Below are 24,451 nucleotides of genomic sequence, written 5' to 3' on the forward strand. Positions count from 1 at the left end.
TCCAACATTCCATGGACTCTGGATCAGTTCCTATGGATTGGAGGGTAGCTAATGTAACCCCACTTTTTAAAAAAGGAGGGAGAGAAAACAGGAAATTAGAGACCGGTTAGCCTGACATCGGTAGTGGGGAAAATGCTGGAATCAGTTATTAAAGATGTAGTAGCAGCGCATTTGGAAAGCAGCGACAAGATCGGTCCAAGTCAGCATGAATTTATGAAAGGGAAATCATGCTTGACAAATCTTCTAGAGTTTTTTGAGGAAGTAACTAGTAGAGTGGACAAGGGAGAACCAGTGGATGCGGTGTATTTGGACTTTCAAAAGGCTTTTGACAAGGTCTCACACAAGAGATTAGTGTGCAAAATTAAGGCACATGGGATTGGGGGGTAATGTATTGACGTGGATAGAGAACTGGTTGGCAGACAGGAAGCAAAGAGTGGGAATAAACGGCAGAATGGCAGGCGATGACTAATGGAGTGCCGCAGGGTTCAGTGCTGGGACCCCAGCTATTTACAATATACATTAATGATTTAGACGAGGGAATTTAACGCAATATCTCCAAGTTTGCAGATGACACTAAGCTGGGTGGCAGTGTGAGCTGTGAGGAGGATGCTATGAGGCTGCAGGGTGACTTGGGCAGGTTAGGTGAGTGGGCAAATGCATGGCAGATGCTGTATGATGTGGTTAAGTGTGAGGTTATCCACTTTGGTGGCAAAAACAGGAAGGCAGATTATTATCTGAATGGTGACAGATTAGTAAAAGGGGAGGTGCAACGAGACCTGGGTGTCATGGTACATCAGTCATTGAAAGTAGGCATGCAGGTACAGCAGGCAATTAAGAAAGTAAATGGCATGTTGGCCTTCATAGCGAGAGGATTTGAATATAAGAGCAGGGAGGTCTTGCTGCAGTTGTATAGGGCCTTGGTGAGACCACACCTTGAGTATTGTGTGCAGTTTTGGTCTGCTAATCTGAGGAAGGACATTCTTGCTATTGAGGGAGTGCAGCCAAGCTTCACCAGATTGATTCCCGGGATGGCGGGACTGACATATGAAGAAAGACTGGATTGATTAGGCTTATAGTCACTGGAATTTAGAAGAATGAGAGGGGATCTCATAGAAACATATAAAATTCTGACGGGATTGGACAGGTGAGATGCACGAAGAATGTTCCCAATGTTGGGGATGTCCAGAACCAGGAGTCACAGTCTAAGGATAAGGGGCAAGCCATTTACGACCAAGATGAGGAGAAACTTATTTACTCAGAAAATTTTGAACCTGTAGAATTCTCTACCACAGAAAATTGTTGAGGCCAGTTCATTAGATATATTCAAAAGGGAGTTAGATGTGGCCCTTACGGCTAAAGGGATCAGGGGATATGGAGAGAAGGCAGGAGTGGGGTACTGAAGTTGCATGATCAGCCTTGATCATATTGAATGGTGATGCAGGCTCCAAGGGCCGAATGGCCTGCTCCTGAACCTATTTTCTATGTTTGTATGATCCATTCATTGTGACTGCCAGGCTCCAAAGATCACAATACTAACATGACTGCTTTCAGATGTGGAGCACTGACAATGCTTACACTCCCAATTTCAGATAGGAAGGGGTGAGGCCATGGAGGCATTTTAACATGAGGATAAGAATTTTAAAATCAAAGTGTTGGTGGACAATGTTCCCCCTAATTTTGGGTTGTGTGTGGTCCCTTTAATGGGCTGTGTGACCCATTCAAAATTTTCTGTGCATAAAATTTCCCAACCCATTCAAAAGCCAGTAAGCGACCTTCGTGGGACTTTCAGACAGCTTAGTGGGAACACTGTTGGTGAACCATGAGCCAATGTAGGTCAACGAGCATAGGGATGCTGGGTGAATGAGACTTGCTAAGTGTTAAGATACAAGCAGCAGAGTTTTGGATGAGCTCAAGTTCATTGAGGGTGGAAGATCGAACACTGCCAGGAGAACATTGGAATAGTCGAGTCCGGTAAGTAACACATAAATGTAATGTTATGCATTTTGTAGGATCAATACAGATGACCTCATTTAAAAAAAATCATTTATTTATTGCCCATCCCTAGTTGCCTTTGAGAGGATGGTAGTGAGCTGGCTTGTTGAACCGCTACGGTCTGGGGGTTAACGTGGTGCAGGTGTAAAGTGGGTGGGGGTGGAAGAACGTGATCCAGGCCGAACAGAAGAGGGAGAAGGTGATCCATCTTCCCATCCGGCTCTCATTCAACCCCACCCCTCCTGTAGACCTGGATCACGCTCTCTGCACTCCCCCACCCACAAGTTCCTCACCTTCTCGATCTTTCATAGAAAATAGGTGCAGGAGTAGGCCATTCGGCCCTTCCAGCCTGCACCACCATTCAATAAGTTCATGGCTGAACATCCCGTGAGCTCCCCACGCAGCCGAGGAGGGACTGCCCATACCAGCTGACACACAATTTGACATTGCACATGCGCGGCTGGATCGAGCGCGCACGCGCAGTACCAAACTGGCGCGTGCGCAGTGGGAGCCAAAATGCCATGACATCAGGACTCCGCATTCAGTTCGCTGGGTGCAATCAAACTACAAGTCCCAGCAGGCTTGCCTGTGAGCGAGCGCCGAGTGGATGATGGGAATGACAACAGGAGCCTTCTGTTTGAAAGAGGCGGCGGAGAATGGCCCGGGAATCCTCACAGGGTTCCTTTGTGACCTCACACAGCCGATCCGAATTGGAACGGCGTTGGCTAGGATACGGCGCGCTGTCTCGGGCTTCTCTCGGTACTTTTTCCGCCGAATCGCGTGTCGTCGGTTCCCGGGGACTGAGCGGTGGCTGCACTTTGCAACAACACCGCGGGAGCCGCTTATTGATCGGAGAAAGAGCAGGAAAAGGCTTCCGCAGTTACCAGGGCGACAGGTGTCGCTTCACCGAACCGCTCCCACACCTCAATGTGCGCGGCGGGCAGGAAAGAATTAGTGAATACAGATATATTTTTATTATCTTATATTTGGAATATATTTTTTAGGTTAACTTTTTTCAAAAATAAATTAGCACATATTTAACGTACGTATATATTTTTAATGTAAATGTTTATTTTTAAGTGCACAAACGTTAACATCCAAAAGGGTGTTTTTAAAAACATTGTTCGGTTTTTAAAGCCTTAAAAATGTCCAACGTTTTTGAAACTGAATCCAAGTGGAAGACGGCGAAAGATGGACTATTGACCAACGGATCGCACTTCGATGGTTCAGAACTTTCCCGATCTCTAGACAGTGAGTGTCTTGTGAACCTCTTCAGGCAAACTTGTTTTAATATGTTTCACGTTTGAATTCATGCGGTGTAATACAATCAAAGGTGAACTGTGGATGTGTAACCCAAGAACACTTGGTCCTGAACTGAAAGGCTGATATGAATGAATGTCTGATTAAAGCTGCCCAATACCAAGGCTGGAGGGGGAGGAAAGCACGTTTTAATCTTAAATTAGGCCGAAGTTCTACAAGCGCTTTTGCTCTCGTGGGCAGTGATTTTGGGTACACTTCAATGAAAAAGTGGTGCTATAACCTGAGATAATTGAGGGTAGTAGAGGCGTGAGACATGGGTACGGGTTTATGTTTGCACTGAGTGCACGTTACCTCCATCTTTAGTTTCTCATCACCTCACAACAAATGTTGGAAACAAAGTTAATGCTAATGTCTGGTGTAGTAATCAAGTGTTTTCTTTCAACAACATCCAGTCTATTTGTTTTTAGGATGAATCGTTAAACTCGATCCAGTGGTTCAGATGGATTAATTAGGGATAGCCAGCACGGATTTGTTAAAGACAAATCATGTCTGACTAACCTGGTTAAGTTCTTTGATGAAGTTAGAGAGGGTTGATGAAGGTCGTGTAGTAGATGTGTGTATGTATATTCTTATTTGGAAAATAGAAGCACATGGTATTAAAGGGACAGTGGTAACTTGGGTGTATAATTGGCTAAGGGTTAGGAGGCAGAGATTTAGTGGTGAACAGATGATTTTCTGATTTTCTGGAGGGAAATATGCAGTGGGGTCCCTCGGGGCTCGGTATTCGGATCTATTGTTAGGCCTCCGCTGGAGTATTGTATACAATTCTGGGAACGACACTTTAGGAAGGTGCCAAAGCCTTGGAGAGGGTTTAGAGGAGCTTACCGGAATGATACCAGAAATGAGGGACTACAGTTATGTGAAGAGATTGGAGAAGGTGGGATTGTTCTATTTAGAGCAGAGACGGTTAAGGGGTGACCTAATAGAGGTATTCAAAATTATGAGAATATCGATAGAGCAAGTAGGGAGAAACTGTTTCCTCTGACAAGTTGGTTAGTAATCAGAGGTCATAGATTTAAAATAATTTAGAGGGGAAATTAGGAGGATTTTTTTTCACACAGAAGGCTGTTGGAATCTGGAGCGTGCTATCTGAAAGGGTGGTGGAATCAGATTCTATAGGAACTTTCAAAAGGCAATTGGACATATACTTGAAGGGGATTAATTTGCAGGCCTATGGGAAGAAAGTTGGGGTATGGGACTAAATTGGACAGCTCTTTGAAAGAACTGGCACAGGTACAATTGACTGACCTGGCCTCCTCCTATGCTGTAAGATTCTATGGCTGCTAAATATCCCATGGTATTGTGAAAAACGGGAAGTTATTCGAGTGGTCTGGCTAATATTACTGCCTCAACTACTATCATCATAAAGCAACGTGGGGTGTTGCTGGTGCATCTCTGTTTGCCGAGAAAACGATAGTCTCTGCATTTCGAAAATAACTTGTGTGTGAAGCGTGAGATGCAGTTTCAATACAAGTATTACTACTAACCTGCTGTGGACTGTACCCAATTCATTTAGGCCAAATGTATAATGTACTTGCTGCCAGATCATGGTAGTGTGATACTACATCCAGGAGGTGGTCTCGTGTCACTTGGCTGCAGATTGGGACCTGATCTCAGTTAACAGTGCTACTTGTGAATCTGTGTACCTAAAAGCACTTCACATCAATGCGAAATGGCAGGAAACCTGCAGCCCTAATCTCTTGAAGGGTTTTTCTGTCTCCCAAACGTAAATATAAAACTCACAGAATATTTATCTAATATTGTATCCTATGATCAAATGACTTCCTTTATCATTTTCTACAGAACATTTGAATTAAACTCCTCAATCTATATTTGTCCCAACTATTTTATTAAAAAAATGTTTATTGACAGTATTAACTGGAAATTCTGTTCACATAATTCACAACTCTGGGGGAAGGGGAAATCTTTTTAATCTTCTGCTCAAGGGCTCTTAATTTCGTCACCCCCGTCCACCTCCAAACATCGAGTCTACCCTGATCTGTGATATCCGATATGACTCTGACCATGGTGCACTATCCCTCCTTTTGACGAGGCTGATCTGTCCATCCTCTTCTATCCTGTCTCCTCTGTGGGTCACATCAAGCTGCAAGCCAATCTTGCTCAAGGGCTCTTAATTATATGGTTCATTCTCTGGTTGGCAACCAGTAACTAGTGGGGTGCTGCAGGGATCAGTGCTGGGACCCCAACTATTTACAATCTATATTAACGACTTGGAAGAAGGGACTGAGTGTAACATAGCCAAGTCTGCTGATGATACAAAGGTGGGAGGAGGGCATAAAAAATCTGCAAAAGGACATAGACAGGCTAAGTGAGTGGGCAAACATTTGGCAGATGGAGTATAATATTGGAAAGTGTGAGGTCATTCACTTTGGCAGAAAAAAATCAAAGAGCAAATTACTTAAATGGCGAAAGATTGCAAAGTGCTGCAGTACAGCGGAACCTGGTGAGACTTGTGCATGAAATACAAAAGGATAGTATGCAGGTACAGCAAGTGATCAGGAAGGCCAATAGTATCTTGGCCTTTATTGCGAAGGGAATGGAGTATAAAAGCAGGGAAGTCTTGCTACAGCTATATAGAGTATTGGTGAGGTCACACCTGGAATACTGCGTGCAGTTTTGGTTCCATATTTACGAAAGGATATACTTGCTTTGGAGGCAGTTCAGAGAAGGTTCATTAGGTTGATTCTGGGGATGAGAGGGTTGACTTATGAGGAAAGGTTGAGTAGGTTGGGCCTCGACTCATTGGAATTCAGAAGAATGCGAGGTGATCGTATCGAAACGTATAAGATTATGAGGGTGTTTGACCAGGTGGATGCAGAGAGAATATTTCCACTGATGGGGGAGACTAGAACTAGAGGGCATGATCTTAGAATAAGTGGTCGCCCATTTAAATCAGAGATGAATGTTAGTGCTGTTGGGAAGGGGTTAAACTAATATGGCAGGGAGATGGGAACCTATGCAGGGAGACAGAGGGAAGTAGAATGGGGGCATAAGCAAAAGATAGAAAGAAGAAAAGTGGAGGGCAGAGAAACCCAAGGCAAAAATCAAAAAGGGCCACATTACAGCAAAATTCTAAAGGGGCAAAGTATGTTAAAAAGACAAGCCTGAATGTTCTCTGCCTCCATGCGCGGAGTATTCGTAATAAGGTGGACGAAATAACTGCACAGGCAGCAATTAATGGATATGATATATTGGCATCACCTGAGACATGGCTCCAGGGTGACCAAGGCTAGGAACTCAACATCCAGGGGTATTCAACATTCAGGAAGGATGGACAGAAAGGAAAAGGAGGTGGGGTAGCGTTGCTGGTTAAAGAGGAAATTAACGCAATAGTAAGGAAGGACATTAGCTTGGATGATGCGGAATTTGTATGGGTGGAGCTGCGGAATACCAAAGGGCAGAAAACACTAGTGTGAGTTGTGTACAGACCACCAAACAGTAGTAGTGAGATTGGGGACAGCATCAAACAAGCAATTAGGGATGCGTGCATTAAAGGTACAGCAGTTATCATGGGTGACTTTAATCTGCATATTGATTGGGCTAACCAAACTGGTAGCAATACGGTGGAGGAGGATTTCCTGGAGTGTATTAGGGATAGTTTTCTAGACCAATATGTCGAGGAACCAACTAGAGGGCTGACCATCCCAGACTAGATGATATGTAATGAGAGGATTAATTAGCAATCGCGTTGTGCGAGGCCCCTTGGGGAAGAGTGACAATATGGTGGAATTCTACATTAGGATGGAGAATGAAACAGTTAATTCAGAGACCATGGTCCAGAACTTGAAGGGTAACTTTGAAGGTATGAGGTGTGAATTGGCTAGGATAGATTGGCGAATGATACTTAAGGGGTTGACAGTGGATGGGCAATGGTAGACATTTAGAAACCGCATGGATGAACTACAACAATTGTACATCCCTGTCTGGCGTAAAAATAAAAAAGGGAAGGTGGCTCAACCATGGCTATCAAGGGAAATCAGGGATATTATTAAAGCCAAGAAAGTGGCATACAAATTGGCCAGAAATAGCAGCGAACCCAGGGACTGGGAGAAATTTAGAACTCAGCAGAGGAGGACAAAGGGTTTGATTCAGAGGGGGAAAATAGAGTATGTGAGGAAGCTTGCAGGGAACATTAAGATGGACTGCAAAAGCTTCCATAGATATGTAAAGAGAAAAAGGTTAGTAAAGACAAATATAGGTCCCCTGCAGTCAGAATCAGGGGAAGTCATAACGGGGAACAAAGAAATGGCAGACCAATTGAACAAGTACTTTGGTTCGGTATTCACTAAGGAGGACACAAACAACCTTCCGGATATAAAAGGGGTCAGAGGGTCTAGTAAGAAGGAGGAACTGAGGGAAATCCTTATTAGTCGGGAAATTGTGTTGGGGAAATTGATGGGATTGAAGGCCAATAAATCCCCAGGGCCTGATGGTATTTAAGGAGGTGGCATTGGAAATATCGGATGCATTGATAGTCATTTTCCAACATTCCATAGACTCTAGATCAGTTCCTATGAAGTGGAGGGTAGCCAATGTAACCCCACTTTTTTAAAAAAAAAAGGAGGGAGAGAGAAAACAGGGAATTATGGACCCATCTGCCTGACATCAGCAGTGGTTAAAATGATGGAATCAATTATTAAGGATGTCATAGCAGCGCATTTGGAAAGAGGTGACATGATAGGTCCAAGTCAGCATGGATTTGTGAAAGGGAAATCATGCTTGACAAATCTTATGGAATTTTTTGAGGATGTTTCCAGTAGAGTGGACAAGGGAGAACCAGTTGATGTGGTGTATTTGGACTTTCAGAAGGCTTTCGACAAGGTCCCACATAAGAGATTAATGTGCAAAGTTAAAGCACATGGGATTGGGGGTAGTGTGCTGATGTGGATTGAGAACTGGTTGGCAGACAGGAAGCAAAAAGTAGGAGTAAATGGGTACTTTTCAGAATGGCAGGCAGTGACTAGTGGGGTACCGCAAGGTTCTGTGCTGGGGCCCCAGCTGTTTAAATTGTACATTAATGATTTAGACTAGGGGATTAAATGTAGTATCTCCAAATTTGCGGATGACACATAAGTTGGGTGGCAGTGTGAGCTGCGAGGAGGATGCTATGAGGCTGCAGAGCGACTTGGATAGGTTAGGTGAGTGGGCAAATGCATGGCAGATGAAGTATAATGTGGATAAATGGTTGGCAGACAGGAAGCAAAGAGTGGGAATAAACGGCAGAATGGCAGGCGATGACTAATGGAGTGCCGCAGGGTTCAGTGCTGGGACCCCAGCTATTTACAATATACATTAATGATTTAGACGAGGGAATTTAACGCAATATCTCCAAGTTTGCAGATGACACTAAGCTGGGTGGCAGTGTGAGCTGTGAGGAGGATGCTATGAGGCTGCAGGGTGACTTGGGCAGGTTAGGTGAGTGGGCAAATGCATGGCAGATGCTGTATAATGTGGTTAAGTGTGAGGTTATCCACTTTGGTGGCAAAAACAGGAAGGCAGACTATTATCTGAATGGTGACAGATTAGGAAAAGGGGAGGTGCAACGAGACCTGGATGTCATGGTACATCAGTCATTGAAGGTTGGCATGCAGGTACAGCAGGCGGTTAAGAAAGCAAATGTCATGTTGGCCTTCATAGCGAGGGGATTTGAGTACAGGGGCAGGGAGGTGTTACTACAGTTGCATCGGGCCTTGGTGAGGCCACACCTGGAGTATTGTGTACAGTCTTGGTCTCCTAACTTGAGGAAGGACATTCTTGCTATTGAGGGAGTGCAGCAAAGGTTCACCAGACTGATTCCTGGGATGGTGGGACTGACAAATCAAGAAAGACTGGATGAACTGGGCTTGTATTCACTGGAGTTCAGAAGAATGAGAGGGGATCTCATAGAAACGCTTAAAATTCTGACAGTTTAGATGCAGGAAGAATGTTCCCAATGTTGGGGAAGTCCAGAACCAGGGGTCACAGTCTTAGGATAAAGGGTAAGCCATTTAGGACCGAGATGAGGAGAAACTTCTTCAGCCAGAGAGTGGTGAACCTGTGAAATTCTCTACCACAGAAAGTTGTTGAGGCCAATTCACTAAATATATTCAAAAAGAAGTTCAATGTAGTCCTTGCCACTAGGGAGATCAAGGGATATGGCGAGAAAACAGGAAAGGGGTACTGAAGTTGCATGTTCAGCCATGAACTCATTGAATGGCGGTGCAGGCTCGAACTGCCGAATGGCCTACTCCTGTCCTATTTTCTATGTTTCTGGAATTTTTTGAGGATGTAACTAGGAGAATGGACAAGGGAGAACCAGTGGATGTGGTGTATTTGGACTTTCAAAAGGCTTTTGACAAGGTCTCGCAGAAGAGATTGGTGTGCAAAATTAAAGCACATGGTATTGGGGGTAATGTACTGACGTGGATAGAGAACTGGTTGGCAGACAGGAAGCAGAGAGTGGGGTTAAATGGGTCCTTTTCAGAATGGCAGACAGTGACTAGTGGGGTGCTGCAGGGCTCAGTGCTGGGACCCCAGCTATTTACAATATATATTAATCTAGATGAAGGAATTGAATGTAATATCTCCAAGTTTGCAGATGACACTAAGCTGGGTGGCGGTGTGAGCTGTGAGGAGGATGCTAAGCGGCTGCAGGGTGACTTGGACAGGTTAGTGGGCTAATGCATGGCAGATGTAGTATAATGTGGATAAATGTGAGGTTATCAACTTTGGTGGCAAAAACACGAAGGCAGAATATTATCTGAATGGCGGCAGATTAGGAAAGGGGGAGGTGCAATGAGACCTGGGTGTCATGGTGCATCAGTCTTTGAAAGTTGGCATGCAGGTACAGCAGGCAGTGAAGAAGGCAAATGGTATGTTGGCCTTCATAGCTAGGGGATTTGAGTATTCAAGAGGGAGTTATATATGGCCCTTACGGCTAAATGGATTAAGGGGTATTGAGAGAAAGCGGGAAAGGGGTACTGAGGTGAAGGATCTACCATGATCTTATTGAATGGTGGTGCAGGCTCGAAGGGCCGAATGGCCTACTCCTGCACCTATTTTCTATGTTTCTATAGGAGCAGGGAGGTCTTCCTGCGTTATACAGGGCCTTGGTGAGGCCTCACCTGGAATATTGTGTTCAGTTTTGGTCTCTTAATCTGAGGAAGGACGTTCTTGCTATTGAGGGAGTGCAGCGAAGGTTCACCAGACTGATTCCTGGAATGGCCGAACTGACATGAGGAGAGACTGGATCGACTGGGCCTGTATTCACTGGGGATCTCATAGAAACATATAAAATTCTGATGGGGCTGGACAGTTTAGATGCAGGAAGAATGTTCCCGATGTTGGGGAAGTCCAGAACCAGGGGACACAGTCTAAGGATAAGAAGTAAGCCATTTAGGACTGAGATGAGGAGGAACTTCTTCACTCAGAGTTGTTAACCTGTGGAATTCCCTACCGCAGAGAGTTATTGATGCCAGTTCATTGGATATATTCAAGAGGGAGTTAGATATGGGCCTTACGGCTAAAGGAATCAAGGGGCATGGCGGGAAAGGGGTACTGAGGTGAATGATCAGCCATGGTCTTATTGCATGGTGGTGCAGGCTCTAAGGGCTGTATGACCTACTCCTGCACCTATTTTATATGTTTTTATGAGGAGAAATTTCTTCTGAAGGTTGTAAATCTGTGGAATTCGGTGCCTCAGCGAGCTGTGGAAGCTGGGACATTGAATAAATTTAAGACAGAAATAGATGGTTTCTTAAACGATAAGGGGTTATGGGGCGTGGGCAGGGAAGTGGAGCTGAGTCCATGATGAGATCAGCCATGATCTTATTGAATGGCTCGAGGGGCCGTGTGGCCTACTCCTGTTCCCTATTTCTTATGTTCTTATAATTTCCTATTTCTACCTACCTTGGAATGGCCAGTATTGCTAGAACGCTGGCCTAAGTAGAAATGGACTAGCTGGCCAAAGTTGCCGAAATGGGCAGAACTGGCATAGGTGGCTGGTACCGCCCCCTTTTGAGCAAAAAAAACATAACTAAGTTGCGCTGGTGCAAATTGATTGGGGAACCTGGGGATTTTTAAGTTAGGCCAGAAAAAGCAGCCTACTCCAACAAGAAACTGAGCAAATACTGGGAAAAATTGAGGTCCAAATCTGGCACCTGTCCACAATCCTATACAGTGTCTCCGAAGACTCCAACCTTTTCTTCACCTGCTGCCTCCCCATTAAAAACATCATGTGTAAACAGCTTTATCTTTTTCCATCTCTTCGATACCATGACTACTGCAGTGCTCTTTGGCTGCCTACTGGGTATCACATGCTGGAAGAGTCAGAAGTTTCGCCAGTTCAATATCAGCAATTCTGCTGACATGGCCCATTGCTACTGAAGGGGATTCACATTCACATATAACGAAAATCTAAAGTCCGTTTCAGGTGTCTGTCACCTGCTGGGGAAGCTGGTTGGTTCTAACAATACAAACAAATGGTCCTGAAATGTTAGGTGTAAGAATGTGTAAGTATCATCAGAGTTTTGCACTGGTCTTTGATACTTGGATCAGGAAGTTGTCATTGCTTTGTAATCTGTTTATGGTGAATTTCTGACCCACCAGGTGTGATTTTGCCTCTGGCATGTATTTCAGCCAGGTGGTTGCAGCGTTTTTGCCTGTACCTGTTATTGACATTATTCACTTGTGAGGGGTGTCTTCTTTAATGACCTTTTCTGTTCCCTTTGACTTCAGTTTTACAAGGGCTTCTTGCTGCCACACTTGGTCATATGCTGCCTTAATGTCAAAAGCCTCACTCTTGGAATTCAGCTTAATGTGTCCATATTTGAACCAAGGCTGTAATGAAGCCTTGGCAGACCCCAAACTGATAATGGGTGATCAGGTTATTGTGAGTAAATGCCACTTGTCAGCATTGTTGACTAGTCCTTTTATCATTTTGGAGTAGGTTGATAAGACAGACTAAAATGGAAGCTGAATGCATTATAGAGGAGCAGAGGCATTCACTACCTGAATAGCGGGGAGAGGTAGCACTACTCAGAAGAACCTCAATGTGCTTGGCTAGAATATTATCGAGGCACGTGAAGAGGTAGACAATCTCTGCACAACAACATCTTGGATACTGCATGGGGAGCATGGAGCTTTGAACAGATTGGATCTGATAAAAGTTCATAGACTGATCATATTCTACAAGTTGCATGAGATCAAAACATGCAGGCTAATAGTGAGGTGTAACTCAAAGCAGTGGCCTTATTCAGTTACAAATTGCATTGGTTTGATAATGGAGATTTAAAAAAAAAACAATGGCATGGAATTGGAAGTGTTCCATCAAACTGGTACATCAGACATATCATAGAGTTATAAAAAATAATCCACAGAATTCCATTCACTATGAATCTTGAGGCGCTGTGTATCAAGCATTGTTTACTATGCCTACATTTTTATTGCTCAGTTATTTTAAAAGTTAGAAGGCACACTATTGTAGAATGTGTAATTCATGCCAGAGAATGTGTCAGGTGAGGGGATTGAGCCAAAGCGAGGTTCTATTCTCCTGAATATTTTTTTTAATAAAGTAAAAAGCCTTTTTTAAGCATGGGTTCTGTTATGTATTTAACCCTTGGCAACCTGTATCACCACCAGAGGGCCTAACTGTTGGAGTCCCAAGGGATCCCAGCATCCCTTGGGAGCACTGTATATAAGCAGGCCACCCATGCTGTACCTACACTCTGGAGTCTAATTAAAGGAGCTAAGGTCACACTTACTCATTGCTTACAGTACTCAGTTTCATCCTTTATTATGAGCATAACAGGTTCAAACCCAGTGGGGCCATTACTGGCCAGGGATAAAAACAGAAAATGCTGGAAATACTCGGGTCAGGCAGCATCTATGGAGAGAGAGAAACGGAGGGCTCGATTTTTTTTTTCCTACGTCTGGTGTGAATGCGAACTCCACTCCTGGCTCCATATTGACTTTTCCCTTATTGGGCTTGTTAAGCCCGACCTGTGTGGTTCCTGGCCAATTAAAAGGAAGTAGGTCTAATGACAACATTTGATAACGCATCATCAGCTGGTTTCCTTAAAGGGACCATAACCAAATTCATTTTGACAGTTGTTCTGTCAGTGTTCTTCAGCATTGAGGTACTGCAAACACTGACCAGCGGTGCACGGCCGCACTCAGGCTGTCCCATGACTCGCTCCATATGCTTCTGGAAGGAGTCACAGAATGCAGGGAAGTTCTCTTCTCTTCCCATGGGTGGCAGAGACCTCCCCAGGATACCAACATAGTCTAATTGCGCATTGTACAGGAGGGCACAAGCAGGGATATCGTCAGGAGGAGCTGGCTGCAGTGGTGCAAACCTTTCAATGATCTCAGTAGATCATGAAACGTTACTGCAAAGCCACACTCAACCTCATCCTGCTGTGGCACTCATCACATCCCCATCACTCTGCCTTGCCTTCCCTACCCCACTCCTGTACATCCTTACTCACACCAACTTACCTTGCATCTCCACCCATCCCTCTCTATCACATCCCCATCTCACTAGCCACCCCTCACACTCGCCCTCATCCTTGTCCAATCATACCAACTAACAACACAAGGGTAGGCATTTAGGTCTTTTAGCCAATGTTCATGTAAAATTTTGTTGATGTGTTGACAAACATCGAAATCTTTGTTTTCAACACTTTGCACCTTTGGAAGCGGCTTAGTGAGTTGTAGTCAATGGTGAGACATAATGGTATACCCTACAATCGTGGCGAGTGTGAAAGGAATGCCTTGGGCATTGTAGGGATGCCTTATGGTGTTGGTGTGGAGTGGTGCCAAACTGGCACATGTCCGTTCTATTTCCTGCACTTCTGTTCTCACCCTTCCCTCCCAGAACCACAATGGGGTTCCCCTTGTTTTCACCTTTCACTCCACCAGTCTCCACATTCATCGTATCATCCTCCGCCACCTGCAGAGTGATCCCACTACCAAACACATCTTCCCTGCCCCACCCCCCCCTCCATCAGCATTCCGAAGGGACTGCTCCCTCCACGACACCCAGGTCCATTCCTCAATCACCCCCAACACTCCTCCCCCTTCCCACGCCACCTTCCTGTGCAAGCGCAGGAGATGCAACACCTGCCTTTTACCTCCTCCTTTCCAACTGTCCAGGGCACTAAACACCAGGTGAAACAACAATTTACAGGTTGAGCATCCGAAATCCGGAGTTCCGAAATTCGGAATGCTCTGGAATCCGGATACTGGGCCGATCCGTGGCGGGGCCGTCCGGAATCCGGAAAATGCTCAAATCTGGACACCCTGCCAAATTGATTACCGCCGTGAACCGGGCACAGGGAAATTCCAAAAAATAAAAACTCCAACCCACCTCTTCTTGCAGGTCTTCACACCCACAGGCACCGCTGCTCCTGGGTCTGCAACGCAGGGCCGTTCCCCCGGGCGTCTACCCTGGGCCAGAACACGAGTGAGCCAAAACTCCAAAGCATGGCGACCGCGGGAACCCCAAACTTGCATGGTGCTGGTCCGCCTAAAACTGCCGGCGCAAGACCCCGGCGAAACTCCGCAAACGGCACAACAAAACAGCCGTCTGAAAACTACACGCACAGCGCAGTCGTCTGGAATCCGCTAAACACCCTAAAATTTACTGTGGATGGTTACTGCCGAAAACTTATAGACTGTCCAATTAGTTTCAGCAAGGCAAAACAATACAGTAGATCAAACTAGCTTCTCACAGATACAGGAGACTCTGGATTAACAAAAACACAAGAGGGAGAGTAGCGAAGGACTAGAGAAAGACGTCCCAAAATCTGGAATACCCGAACCTCGGCTCAGGCGTTTCCAAGTTCGGGAAGTTGGAAAGACGTTCCGGATTTTGGGTATTGCCGGATTTCGGACACTACTTGTACTACTTGTAATTTAGTATGCTGTAATCGTCCTTACAGGAAGCGGGATGGGAGAAAGTATAGTCCAGGTAGCTGTGGGAGTCTGGGCTTATAGAGGATGTTTGTCGATAGCCTACCCCCAGAAATGGAGACCGAGAAGTCGAGGAAGGGAAGAGTCAGATGAACCATGTGAAGGTGAGGGAAGGGTGGAAATTGGAAGCAAAGTGAATGAAATTTTCTAGTTCAAGGCGAGAGCAGGAAACTGCACTGATACAGTCATTAATGTACCCTGCCAAACTGATTACCGCCGTGAGCCGGGCACACAGAATTTCCAAAAAATAAAAACTCCAACCCACCTCTTCTTGCAGGTCTTCACATCCACAGGAACCGCTGCTCCTGGGTCCGCAACGCAGGTCCCCTCCAGGCGTCTACACTCGGCCAGTACACAAGCGAGCCAAAGAGGGGACCCGAGTAGGACTGGAACAAAGAATGTTCCACTTATCCCACGAAAAAGCAGGCATAGTTGGGACCCAAGCGGGTTCCGATAGGAACACCTTTTCATTTGAGGAAGTGAGTGAACAACTTCTCCTTTGACTCTAATGTGAGAACAAGTTCAGCCAGGTGGAGGACGGTGGTGGAGGATGGGGACTTGTTGGGTCTCAAGGAAGAAGAGGAGCGCCCTCAGGCCGTCTTGATGGGGGATGGAGGTGTAGAGGGATTGGACGTCCATAGTGAAAAGGAGACGGTTGGGGCCAGGAAACTTAAAGTGGCAGAGAGCATCAGAAGAGTCGCGGATATAGGTGGGAAGAGACTGGACAAGGAGAAAAAAAATCAGTCGGGATAGGAAGAAGTCCGTTCCGTGGGCAAAAACAGGCTGAAATGATGGGTCTACCATGGCAGTCCTGTTTATGGATCTTGGGAAGAAAGTAGGGAACTGAAGTTGGCGGCCATGATGGGAAGATCTCAAAGGAGATGAAGTCAGTGACAGTCTTGGAAATGTTGGCTTGATGTTCTGTGATGGGGGTCATGGTCCAGGGGGAGGTAGGTGGTGTCAGAGAGTTGGCTGACCCACTACCAAACCTGTGAATAGTTACATAGTGGACTGTACATTAGGACAGGGGTGGGCAATTATTTGCGCTGGAGGACCATTTAACAGGTTTTGGTGAGCTGTTGAGGGCCGTCCACCAATGTTCCACCAATCGCACGGTCCTGTGCAGGCCGATCCCCAGCACCTGCCGCTGGAAGAGATACTGCGCATCCGTGGCTGCATAGCAAATTTCAAGGGACCGCGTGCAAAAAAAAAATGAGGGAATATTGCATAAACATAAACATTGCATTAATATAAATTCAGGTGGTAGTCAGATGCTATCTTACACACACATGTATTCAATACTGCTTAGAAATAAATCAAAGCTAAAAGTTGAAAATATTGTATCTTGTCCCTGTAAATGAATGCTGTGAAATAGAACTGTACCCTCTTTCGCGCCTGTGTCAGCATCAATTCCTCATCTCAGTCATCCTGATGCCCCTCTGCAAAGATTGCTAATGCCGTCCCAATTGGTGCCAGACGAGAACTCCCCTGCCGTCGTACTCTGGATACCGGGAGAGGAAAGATGCTGCGCCGGTCGCTTTCTTTGGCAAGAGTTTTGGAGATAAGCAGCCATGACTCCACTCTAAAATGGATATGGCATATTCTAGTAGGCAGTGCATTCTGGGTATGCACATCCGCCATTGGGGCCCAGAATCACGAACGGATCCTTTTAAGATCGGGCCAGAGAGAATCGATTTTGCGAATTATTAATTTGAATGAAGTATTACTAATGTTTTTTCCTTGGCTGTAGTTCGGGTCTGTCTCTGACCCATGAGAAGTGAAAGTGGATAGACGAATGTGCAGCTCGAGCTCCGGCTCTTGTTCTATTTCTGTCCCATCCAGCGGGCTGGATGGAATGACTTGGCGGGCCAGAAATGGCCTGTGGGGCAGATTTTGCCCACCATTGCAATAGGATATTTGGATCCAGTTGTACTAATTTCAGTGAAAGGTGTTTTTGGCAAAACCCAGCTTTTAATGTTTACACACATTGAATCATAGGGCTCAATTTTCCCCAGGAGCTGCTCTTTTTTGGGAGTAGGCTGCTTTTTCTGGCCTAACTTAAAAATTCCCAGTTTCCCCAATCAATTTGCACCAGCGTAACTCACTTAGTTACGATTTTTTTAAGGATAGTTTTTTTTTCTCAAAAGGGGGCATTACCAGCTACCTACGCCAGTTCTGCCCATTTAGGTAACTTTGGCTAGCTAATAGTTACTCCATTTATACTTATCAGCGTATGTGGCCACTTGAGAAAACCCTTGTGGAGAGATAAAGAAATCGGCGCACGTAAGTACATCAGAGGACATTTGCCCTGAGATAGGGGCGGGAAGCAGAGAGGACCTGAACCAACCAAGCCTTGGGAAACAGACTTGCAAAACCATCCTTCCTTCGCACAATTAAAATAATAAGAAATAAAAAATTAAATTCCTACCTTCAGCATCAAACTCCAATTCATCTTTCTGCACTCGGCCTGGGAAGGCAGCGAGCGGGCCGGTGCGGGAGGCCACTCGGCCTGGGCTAGGGGCGGGAGAATGCACTGGGAGGCCACTTGGCCTGGGCTAGGGATGGGAGCGATCAAACTGGCCGGCATTGGGGCCCACAGAGAGATTGCAATTCAATGGAGAGGCTGGAGGATGGAGGGATGGAGGGAGGGAGCGACCTGGCCATCATTGGGAGCCACAGAGGCTGCAATTCAACAGAGGCGGGGTGGGAGGAAGGAGGTCACAAGACTCAAGTGGGGGGGGGGGGGGGGAAGAGAGAGAGAGAGAGAGGAGAGTACAAAATACCTTTTGAGTGTGGTCCATCCATATAGACCTTTTGGGGGAGAGCGAGAGAACTGTGAACTTGTGCTGCCTGCTTTCTTGCCGTTTTGAATTTCTTTTGAAAGTTTAACTAAGTATGGGGGCAATACTGACAAATGCCATAACTTGTGCGAGCGTTCTGCATCGTTGTACTACGTAGAAGACAATTGAATAAAGCTCATCACATCAGGAACATCAGCGCCTGTAGGCTGCTGGGCAGGAGGCCTTGCCCACCTTGGCAATATCGAGACAGGTGTTCGTACATGCACCTGAGTGATGCAGAATGTGTCAGAAGGCTGCGTTTCCGCAGAGAAGTTGTCCGTGAGATCTGTGAGTTCTTGAGACGAGACCTACAGACGAGAAGCGTCAGGTGGACTGCTTTGTCAGTTGAAGTGAAAGTTAGTTGTGTTATGTCCAGAATAAACTAATGTGATTGAGTACTATAGACGTGAGTAAGTGTGACCTTAGTCTCTTTATTCTAACTCCCAGAGTGTTGGTACAGCATGGAAGGCCTGCTTATATACAGTGCTCCCAAGGGATGCTGGGATCCCTTGGGACTCCAACAGATACGCTCTCTGGTGGCGGTAGAATGCTGGTTACATAGGGTTGCATACATAACATCACTCCCTCCCAAAATCAATAGTACATTTATTTACAGGGCGAGACGATCTGGGGCTTTTTGCTCCCTAGTCGATTGTCTCGGTACAAATACAGGTGCAGGTGAGTTGGTTCTTCGCTGGGTTGCTGGGGATGATGAGTTCAGCTTCGTAGTCAACTGTGATGTCGGTTGCCACGTGTGTGTGTGTGTCGGAGAGTCGAATTGGTGGTGTCCTCTTCAGTTTGCTCGTGGCTGTCTGAATCGCAGTTTGGATTGGTCCAAATGCTTTCTTCAAGTTAGTCCATTTGCGAGTTTGACCTGAAACACCCTACTCCCTTCTTTGTCTATGACAGTGCCAGCAAGCCATTTGGGACCATGTCCATAGTTGAGTACAAATACAGGGTCATTGACTTCAATATCGCGTGACAAATTTGCGCGATCATGGTACATGCTTTGTTGATGCCGCCTGCCCTTGACGTGATCAGGGAGGGCGAGAGAGAGCCTTGTTTTGAGCGCCTTTTTCATGAGCAGCTCGGCTGGGAGACCCCTGGTGAGTGAGTGGGGTCTGGTGCGGTAGCTGAGCAGGATTCTGGACAGGCGGGTCTGCAGGGAGCCTTCCGATACGCGTTTCAAGCTTTGCTTGATGGTTTGGACTGCCCGTTCTGCCTGGCCTTTGGATGCGGGCTTGAAGGGGGCAGATGTGACGTGCTTGATCCCATTGCGGGTCATGAATTCCTTGAATTCAGCGCCGGTGAAGCACGGCCTGTTGTCCTCGTCGGCGACATCAGGCAGGCCGTGCGTGGCAAACATGGTTCGTAGGTTTTCGATGGTGGCAGTGGACGTGCTTGCAGACATTATTACATGCTCAATCCACTTTGAATAAGCATCCACAACAGCCAAGAACATTTTGCCTAGAAAAGGGCTAGCGAAGTCAACGTGGATCCTAGACCACGGTTTGGAGGGCCATGACCACAAACTTAGCGGTGCCTCCCTGGGTGCATTGCTCAGTTGAGAGCAAGTGTTGCATTTGGCGCACGCAAGACTCCAAATCTGAGTTGATGCCGGACCCCCACACTTGGGATCTGACTATAGCTTTCATCATTACTATGTCTGGGTGGGTACTGTGTCGGTCACGTATGAACGTTTCCCTGCCTTTCTTGGGCAAAACCATGTGATTACCCAACAAAAGACAGTCCGCCTGTATGGACATTTCTTCTTTACGCTGCTGGAACGGCTTGATCTCTTCTTGCATCTCCGCTAGGACTAGCTCCCATGGAGGACACAGCTTTTTACAAGGGACAGTAAAGGATCCTGGCTGATCCAGGTCCTGATCTGGCGGGCCATAACGAGTGACTCTTCGTTTTCAAATGCATCCATCGCCAAGAGCAAGTCTGCAGGCTGTGCCATTTCCACCCTGGTGGTGGGCAATGGTAGCTCACTGGGGGCGTCAGCGCAGTTCTCTGTGCCTGGCCTGTGGCGAATTACATAGTTATACGCAGACAGCGTGAGCGCCCATCTTTGGATGCGAGCAGAGGCATTGGTATTGATACCTTTGCTCTCTGAGAATAGCGATATGAGCGGCTTATGGTCATTTTCTAACTCTAACTTAAGCCCAAACAGATAATCATTTTTTTTTTTTTACCCCGTAAACGCATGCCAGAGCTTCTTTTTCAATTATGCTGTTGGCCCTTTCGGCCCTGGACGCATAAGCGACCGGTTGCACTGTTCCCGATTCGTTTGCTTGTTGTAACACACACCCGACCCCGTACGAAGACTCATCGCAAGCTAGCACTAAACATTTACAAGGATGTAGAGGTTCTAGCAAGGTGCTTAACCCGGGTAGGAAATTACCAAAATAATTGAGTCCCAGGGACGACTGCAGCTCCGTCACATTCTGTGGTCTTGGCGCATTCTTGATGGCCTCCGTCTTGGCGTCGGTGGGTCTGATGTCGTCTGCCGCGATTCTTCTCATTAAGAACTAGACCTCTGGCACCAGGAAAACGCACTTTGAGCATTTCAACCTGAGTCCCACAAGATCGAGCCGACTTAGAACCTCTTCCAGGTTCTGCAAGTGTTCGATGGTGTCCCGATCTGTGACCAGTATGTCGTCCTGGAAAACCACGGTGCGCGGAACCGACTTTAGCAGACTCTTCATGTTCCTTTGAAAAATAGCCGCGGCCGATCGAATCCCAATCGGGCATCTATTGTAGATGAACAGAACTTTGCGTGTTGATGCAGCTGAGGTCTTTCCAAGATTCTGCCAGCTCCTGCATCATGTAGGCCGAGGTCGGGTCCAACTTGGTGAACATCTTTTTTTCCTGCCAGCGTCGCAAATAGCTCTTCTGCCTTGGGAAGCGGGCACTGGTCCTGCAGCGAAAAACGGTTAATCGTAACTTTATAGTCCCCACAAATTCTGACCATGCCATCGTCCTTGAGAACCGGAACAATCAGACTGGCCCACTCGTTGAACTCCACCAGCGCGATCATGCCCTTTCATTGCAGCCTGTCTAGCTTGATCTCCACTTTCTCTTGCATCATATATGGCACTGCCAGTGTCTTGTGGTGGATGGGTCATGTACCGAGAATCAAGTGGATCCCCAAGAAACTTCCGATGCCTGGCTCAAACAACGACGGAAACTTGCTCAGAACCTGGGCACGAGGCGTCGTTGATGGACGAAAGTGCTCGGATGTTGTCCCAGTTCCAGCGGATTTTACCCAGCCAACTTTTGCCGAACAGTGTGGGGCCATCTCCTGGTACTATCCATTGTGTAGTTCGTGCACTACTCCATCATAGGAGACTTTTACTGCTGTACTGCCAATTACAGGAATCAGCTCTTTAGTGTAATTTCTCAGCTTGGTGTGAATGGGGCTCAGCTTGGGCCTGTGTGCCTTGTTGCACCATAGCCTGTCTAGGGTGTTTTTGCTCATGATGGACTGCCTCGCACCCGTGTCCAATTCCATGGATACTGGAATTCCGTTCAGTTCAACTTTTAACATGATCGGTGAACATTTTGTGGTGAAGGTGTGTACCCCGTACACATCTGCCTCCTCGGTTTGAATCTCTAGTTCAGTTTGATCCGCCATGGATCAGTCTTCCTCTGCAACATGGTGCTTTGCAGGGTTTGCAGCTCATCTGCACATTCGCTAGAGGTGTCCCATTGTTCCACAGCCTTTGCACGCATAGTGTTTGAAACAGCATTGATGGGCTCGATGATTATCTCCGCAGTATCAACAAGGTGTTAACTGCCTCGCATTAACGCTTGATAGTGGACTGAGTCATCTAGGGTCGTGCAGCTGCAGGCGTGTACGTTCTGCCATATGAATTCCTGCCTGAAAACAATGTTACTTTGTGTACAGTACTTGCCGAAACACCTTTATGCTGCAAAATTTGTTTGGTGTTCTCATTGGTGGACATAAATTCCTGGGCTATCATTATGGCTTTGCTCAGGTTTGATGTTTCAACAATCAATAGTTTACGAAGGATAACCTCGTGGCCAATGCCAAGCACAAAAAAGTCTCTTTGCATTTGCTCCAGGAATCCATCAAATTCGTAATGTCCTGCAAATGTGCCTTAGTTCGGCGATGCAGCTCGCCACTTCCTGGCCTTCAGACTGTGCAAAATCAATGTCTTGCCATCAGAACACACTCCTTCAGATTTAACTGCTCCCGGACCAGCGTACACTTAATACAATTTGGTTGTTGGTTTCACCGGAGCAAGAAGATTCTTCATGAGGCCATAGGTTGTTGCCTGCAGACGGTGAGGAGGATCGCCCTTTGGCAGCGTTCAAACTCCCTTCCAGCTCGTTGGCCACAAAGTATTGGTTGAGTCACTTCACGAAGGCTTCCCAATCGTCTCCTTCTGAGAATTTCTCCAGGATACCAACATTTCTCCAGGATACCAACAGTTCTCTGCATTTTCGCGTGATGGTTCGTTATCTCGTCGTCAGTTATGTCCAGAATAAACTAATGTGATTGAGTACTGTAGACGTGAGTAAGTGTTACCTTAGTCTCTTTTATTGTAACTCCCAGAGTCTTGGGACAGCATGGGATGCTTGCTTATATACAGTGCTCCCAAGGAATGCTGGGATCCCTTGCGACTCCAACAGATACGCCCTGTGGTGGCGGCAGAATGCTGGTTACATAGTGCAACTTGTTATGTATTTAACCCTTGATTCTATCCCGTCGGATAGCTCGGACACATGTTATGCTCCTCCTGTACTATGTGGGAACTTGGGGACGCTTCCGGTGTCCCTGACCACTGCGTGTGCGGGAAGTGCATCCGCCTGCAGATCCTGAGGGACTGCATTGCGGCACTGGAGCTGCGGGTGGATTCACTTTGCAGCATGCACGATGCTGAGAATGATGTGAATAGCACATTTAGCGAGTTGGTCTCACCACAGGTCAAGGGTACACGGCCAGATAGTAAATGGGTGACCAACAGGAAGAGTAGTGCAAGGAAGGTAGTGCAGGGGGCCCCTGCGGTCATCCCTCTGCAAAATAGATACACCATTTTGGGTACTGTTGAGGGGGATGACTCTTCAGGGGAAGACAGCAGCAGCCAAGTTCATGGCACCATGGGTGGCTGCTCACAGGAGGGCAGGAAAAAGAGTGGGAGAGTGATGGGGGATTCAATTGTAAGGGGAATAGATGGGCGTTTCTGCAGCCGCAACCGATACTCCAGGATGGTATGTTGCCTCCCTGGTGCAAGGGTCAAGGATGTCTCCGAGCAGGTGCAGGACATTCTGAAAAGGGAGGGTGAACAGTTAGTTGTCGTGGTGCATATAGGTAACCAACGATATAGGTAAAAAACAGGATGAGGTCCTAAGAGACGAATTTAGGGAGCTTGGAGCCAAATTAAAAAGTAGGACCTCAAAATTAGTAATCTCAAGATTGCTACCAGTGCTACGTGCTAGTCAGAGTAGGAATCGCTGGATAGCTCAGATGAATGCGTGGCTTGAGGAGTGGTTCAGAAGGGAGGGATTCAAATTTCTGGGACATTGGAACTGGTTCTGGGGTAGGTGGGACCAGTACAAACAGGATGGTCTGCACCTGGGCAGGACCGGAACCAATGTCCTAGGGGGAGTGTTTGCTAGTGCTGTTGGGGTGGAGTGAAACTAATATGGCAGGGGGATGGGAACCTATGCAGGGAGGCAGAGGGAGACAGAGGCAAAAGATAGGAGAATAGTAAAAGTGGAGGGCAGAGAAACCCAAGGCAAAAATCAAAAAGGACCACATTACAGCAAAATTCTAAAGGGACAAAGAGTATTAAAAAGACAAGCCTGAAGGCTCTGTGCCTCAATGTGAGGAGTATTTGTAATAAGGTGGATGAATTAACTGCGCAGGCAGCTATTAACAATTATGATATAATTGGGATTACAGAGACATGGCTCCAGGGTGACCAAGGCTGGGAACTCAACATCCAGGGTTATTCAACATTCAGGAAGGATAGACAGAAAGGAAAAGGAGGTGGGGTAGCGTTGCTGGTTAAAGAGGAAATTAACACAATAGTAAGAAAGGACATTAGCTTGGATGATGTGGAATCTATATGGGTAGAGCTGCGGAATGCCAAAGGGCAGAAAACGCTAGTGGGAGTTGTGTACAGACCACCAAACAGTAGTCGTAAGGTTGGGGACGACATCAAACAAGAAATTAGGGATGCTTGCAATAAAGGTACAGCAGTTATCATGGGCGATTTTACTCTACATATAGATTGGGCTAACCAAGCTGGTAGCATTGTGGTGGAGGAGGATTTCCTGGAGTGTATTAGGGA

At 46.5% G+C, this 24,451-nt stretch overlaps 1 protein-coding gene across 3 annotated transcripts in view; it reads left to right on the forward strand.

The window, feature by feature from the left end:
* Positions 1-2,610: 2,610 nt before the first annotated feature.
* The window catches only part of LOC139244536 (coiled-coil domain-containing protein 158-like), a 319,231-nt gene continuing 297,390 nt past the window's right edge, over positions 2,611-24,451 (forward strand). For all 3 annotated transcript variants that reach the window (XM_070871035.1, XM_070871037.1, XM_070871039.1), the window contains exon 1: positions 2,611-3,243. In XM_070871035.1, the coding sequence (XP_070727136.1) occupies positions 3,138-3,243 (106 nt within the window). In that variant the 5' untranslated portion in view covers positions 2,611-3,137. The remainder of the gene's footprint in view (positions 3,244-24,451) is intronic.

This window comes from Pristiophorus japonicus, chromosome 2 (genome assembly GCF_044704955.1).
Source record: "Pristiophorus japonicus isolate sPriJap1 chromosome 2, sPriJap1.hap1, whole genome shotgun sequence".
Lineage (NCBI taxonomy): Eukaryota > Metazoa > Chordata > Chondrichthyes > Pristiophoridae > Pristiophorus > Pristiophorus japonicus.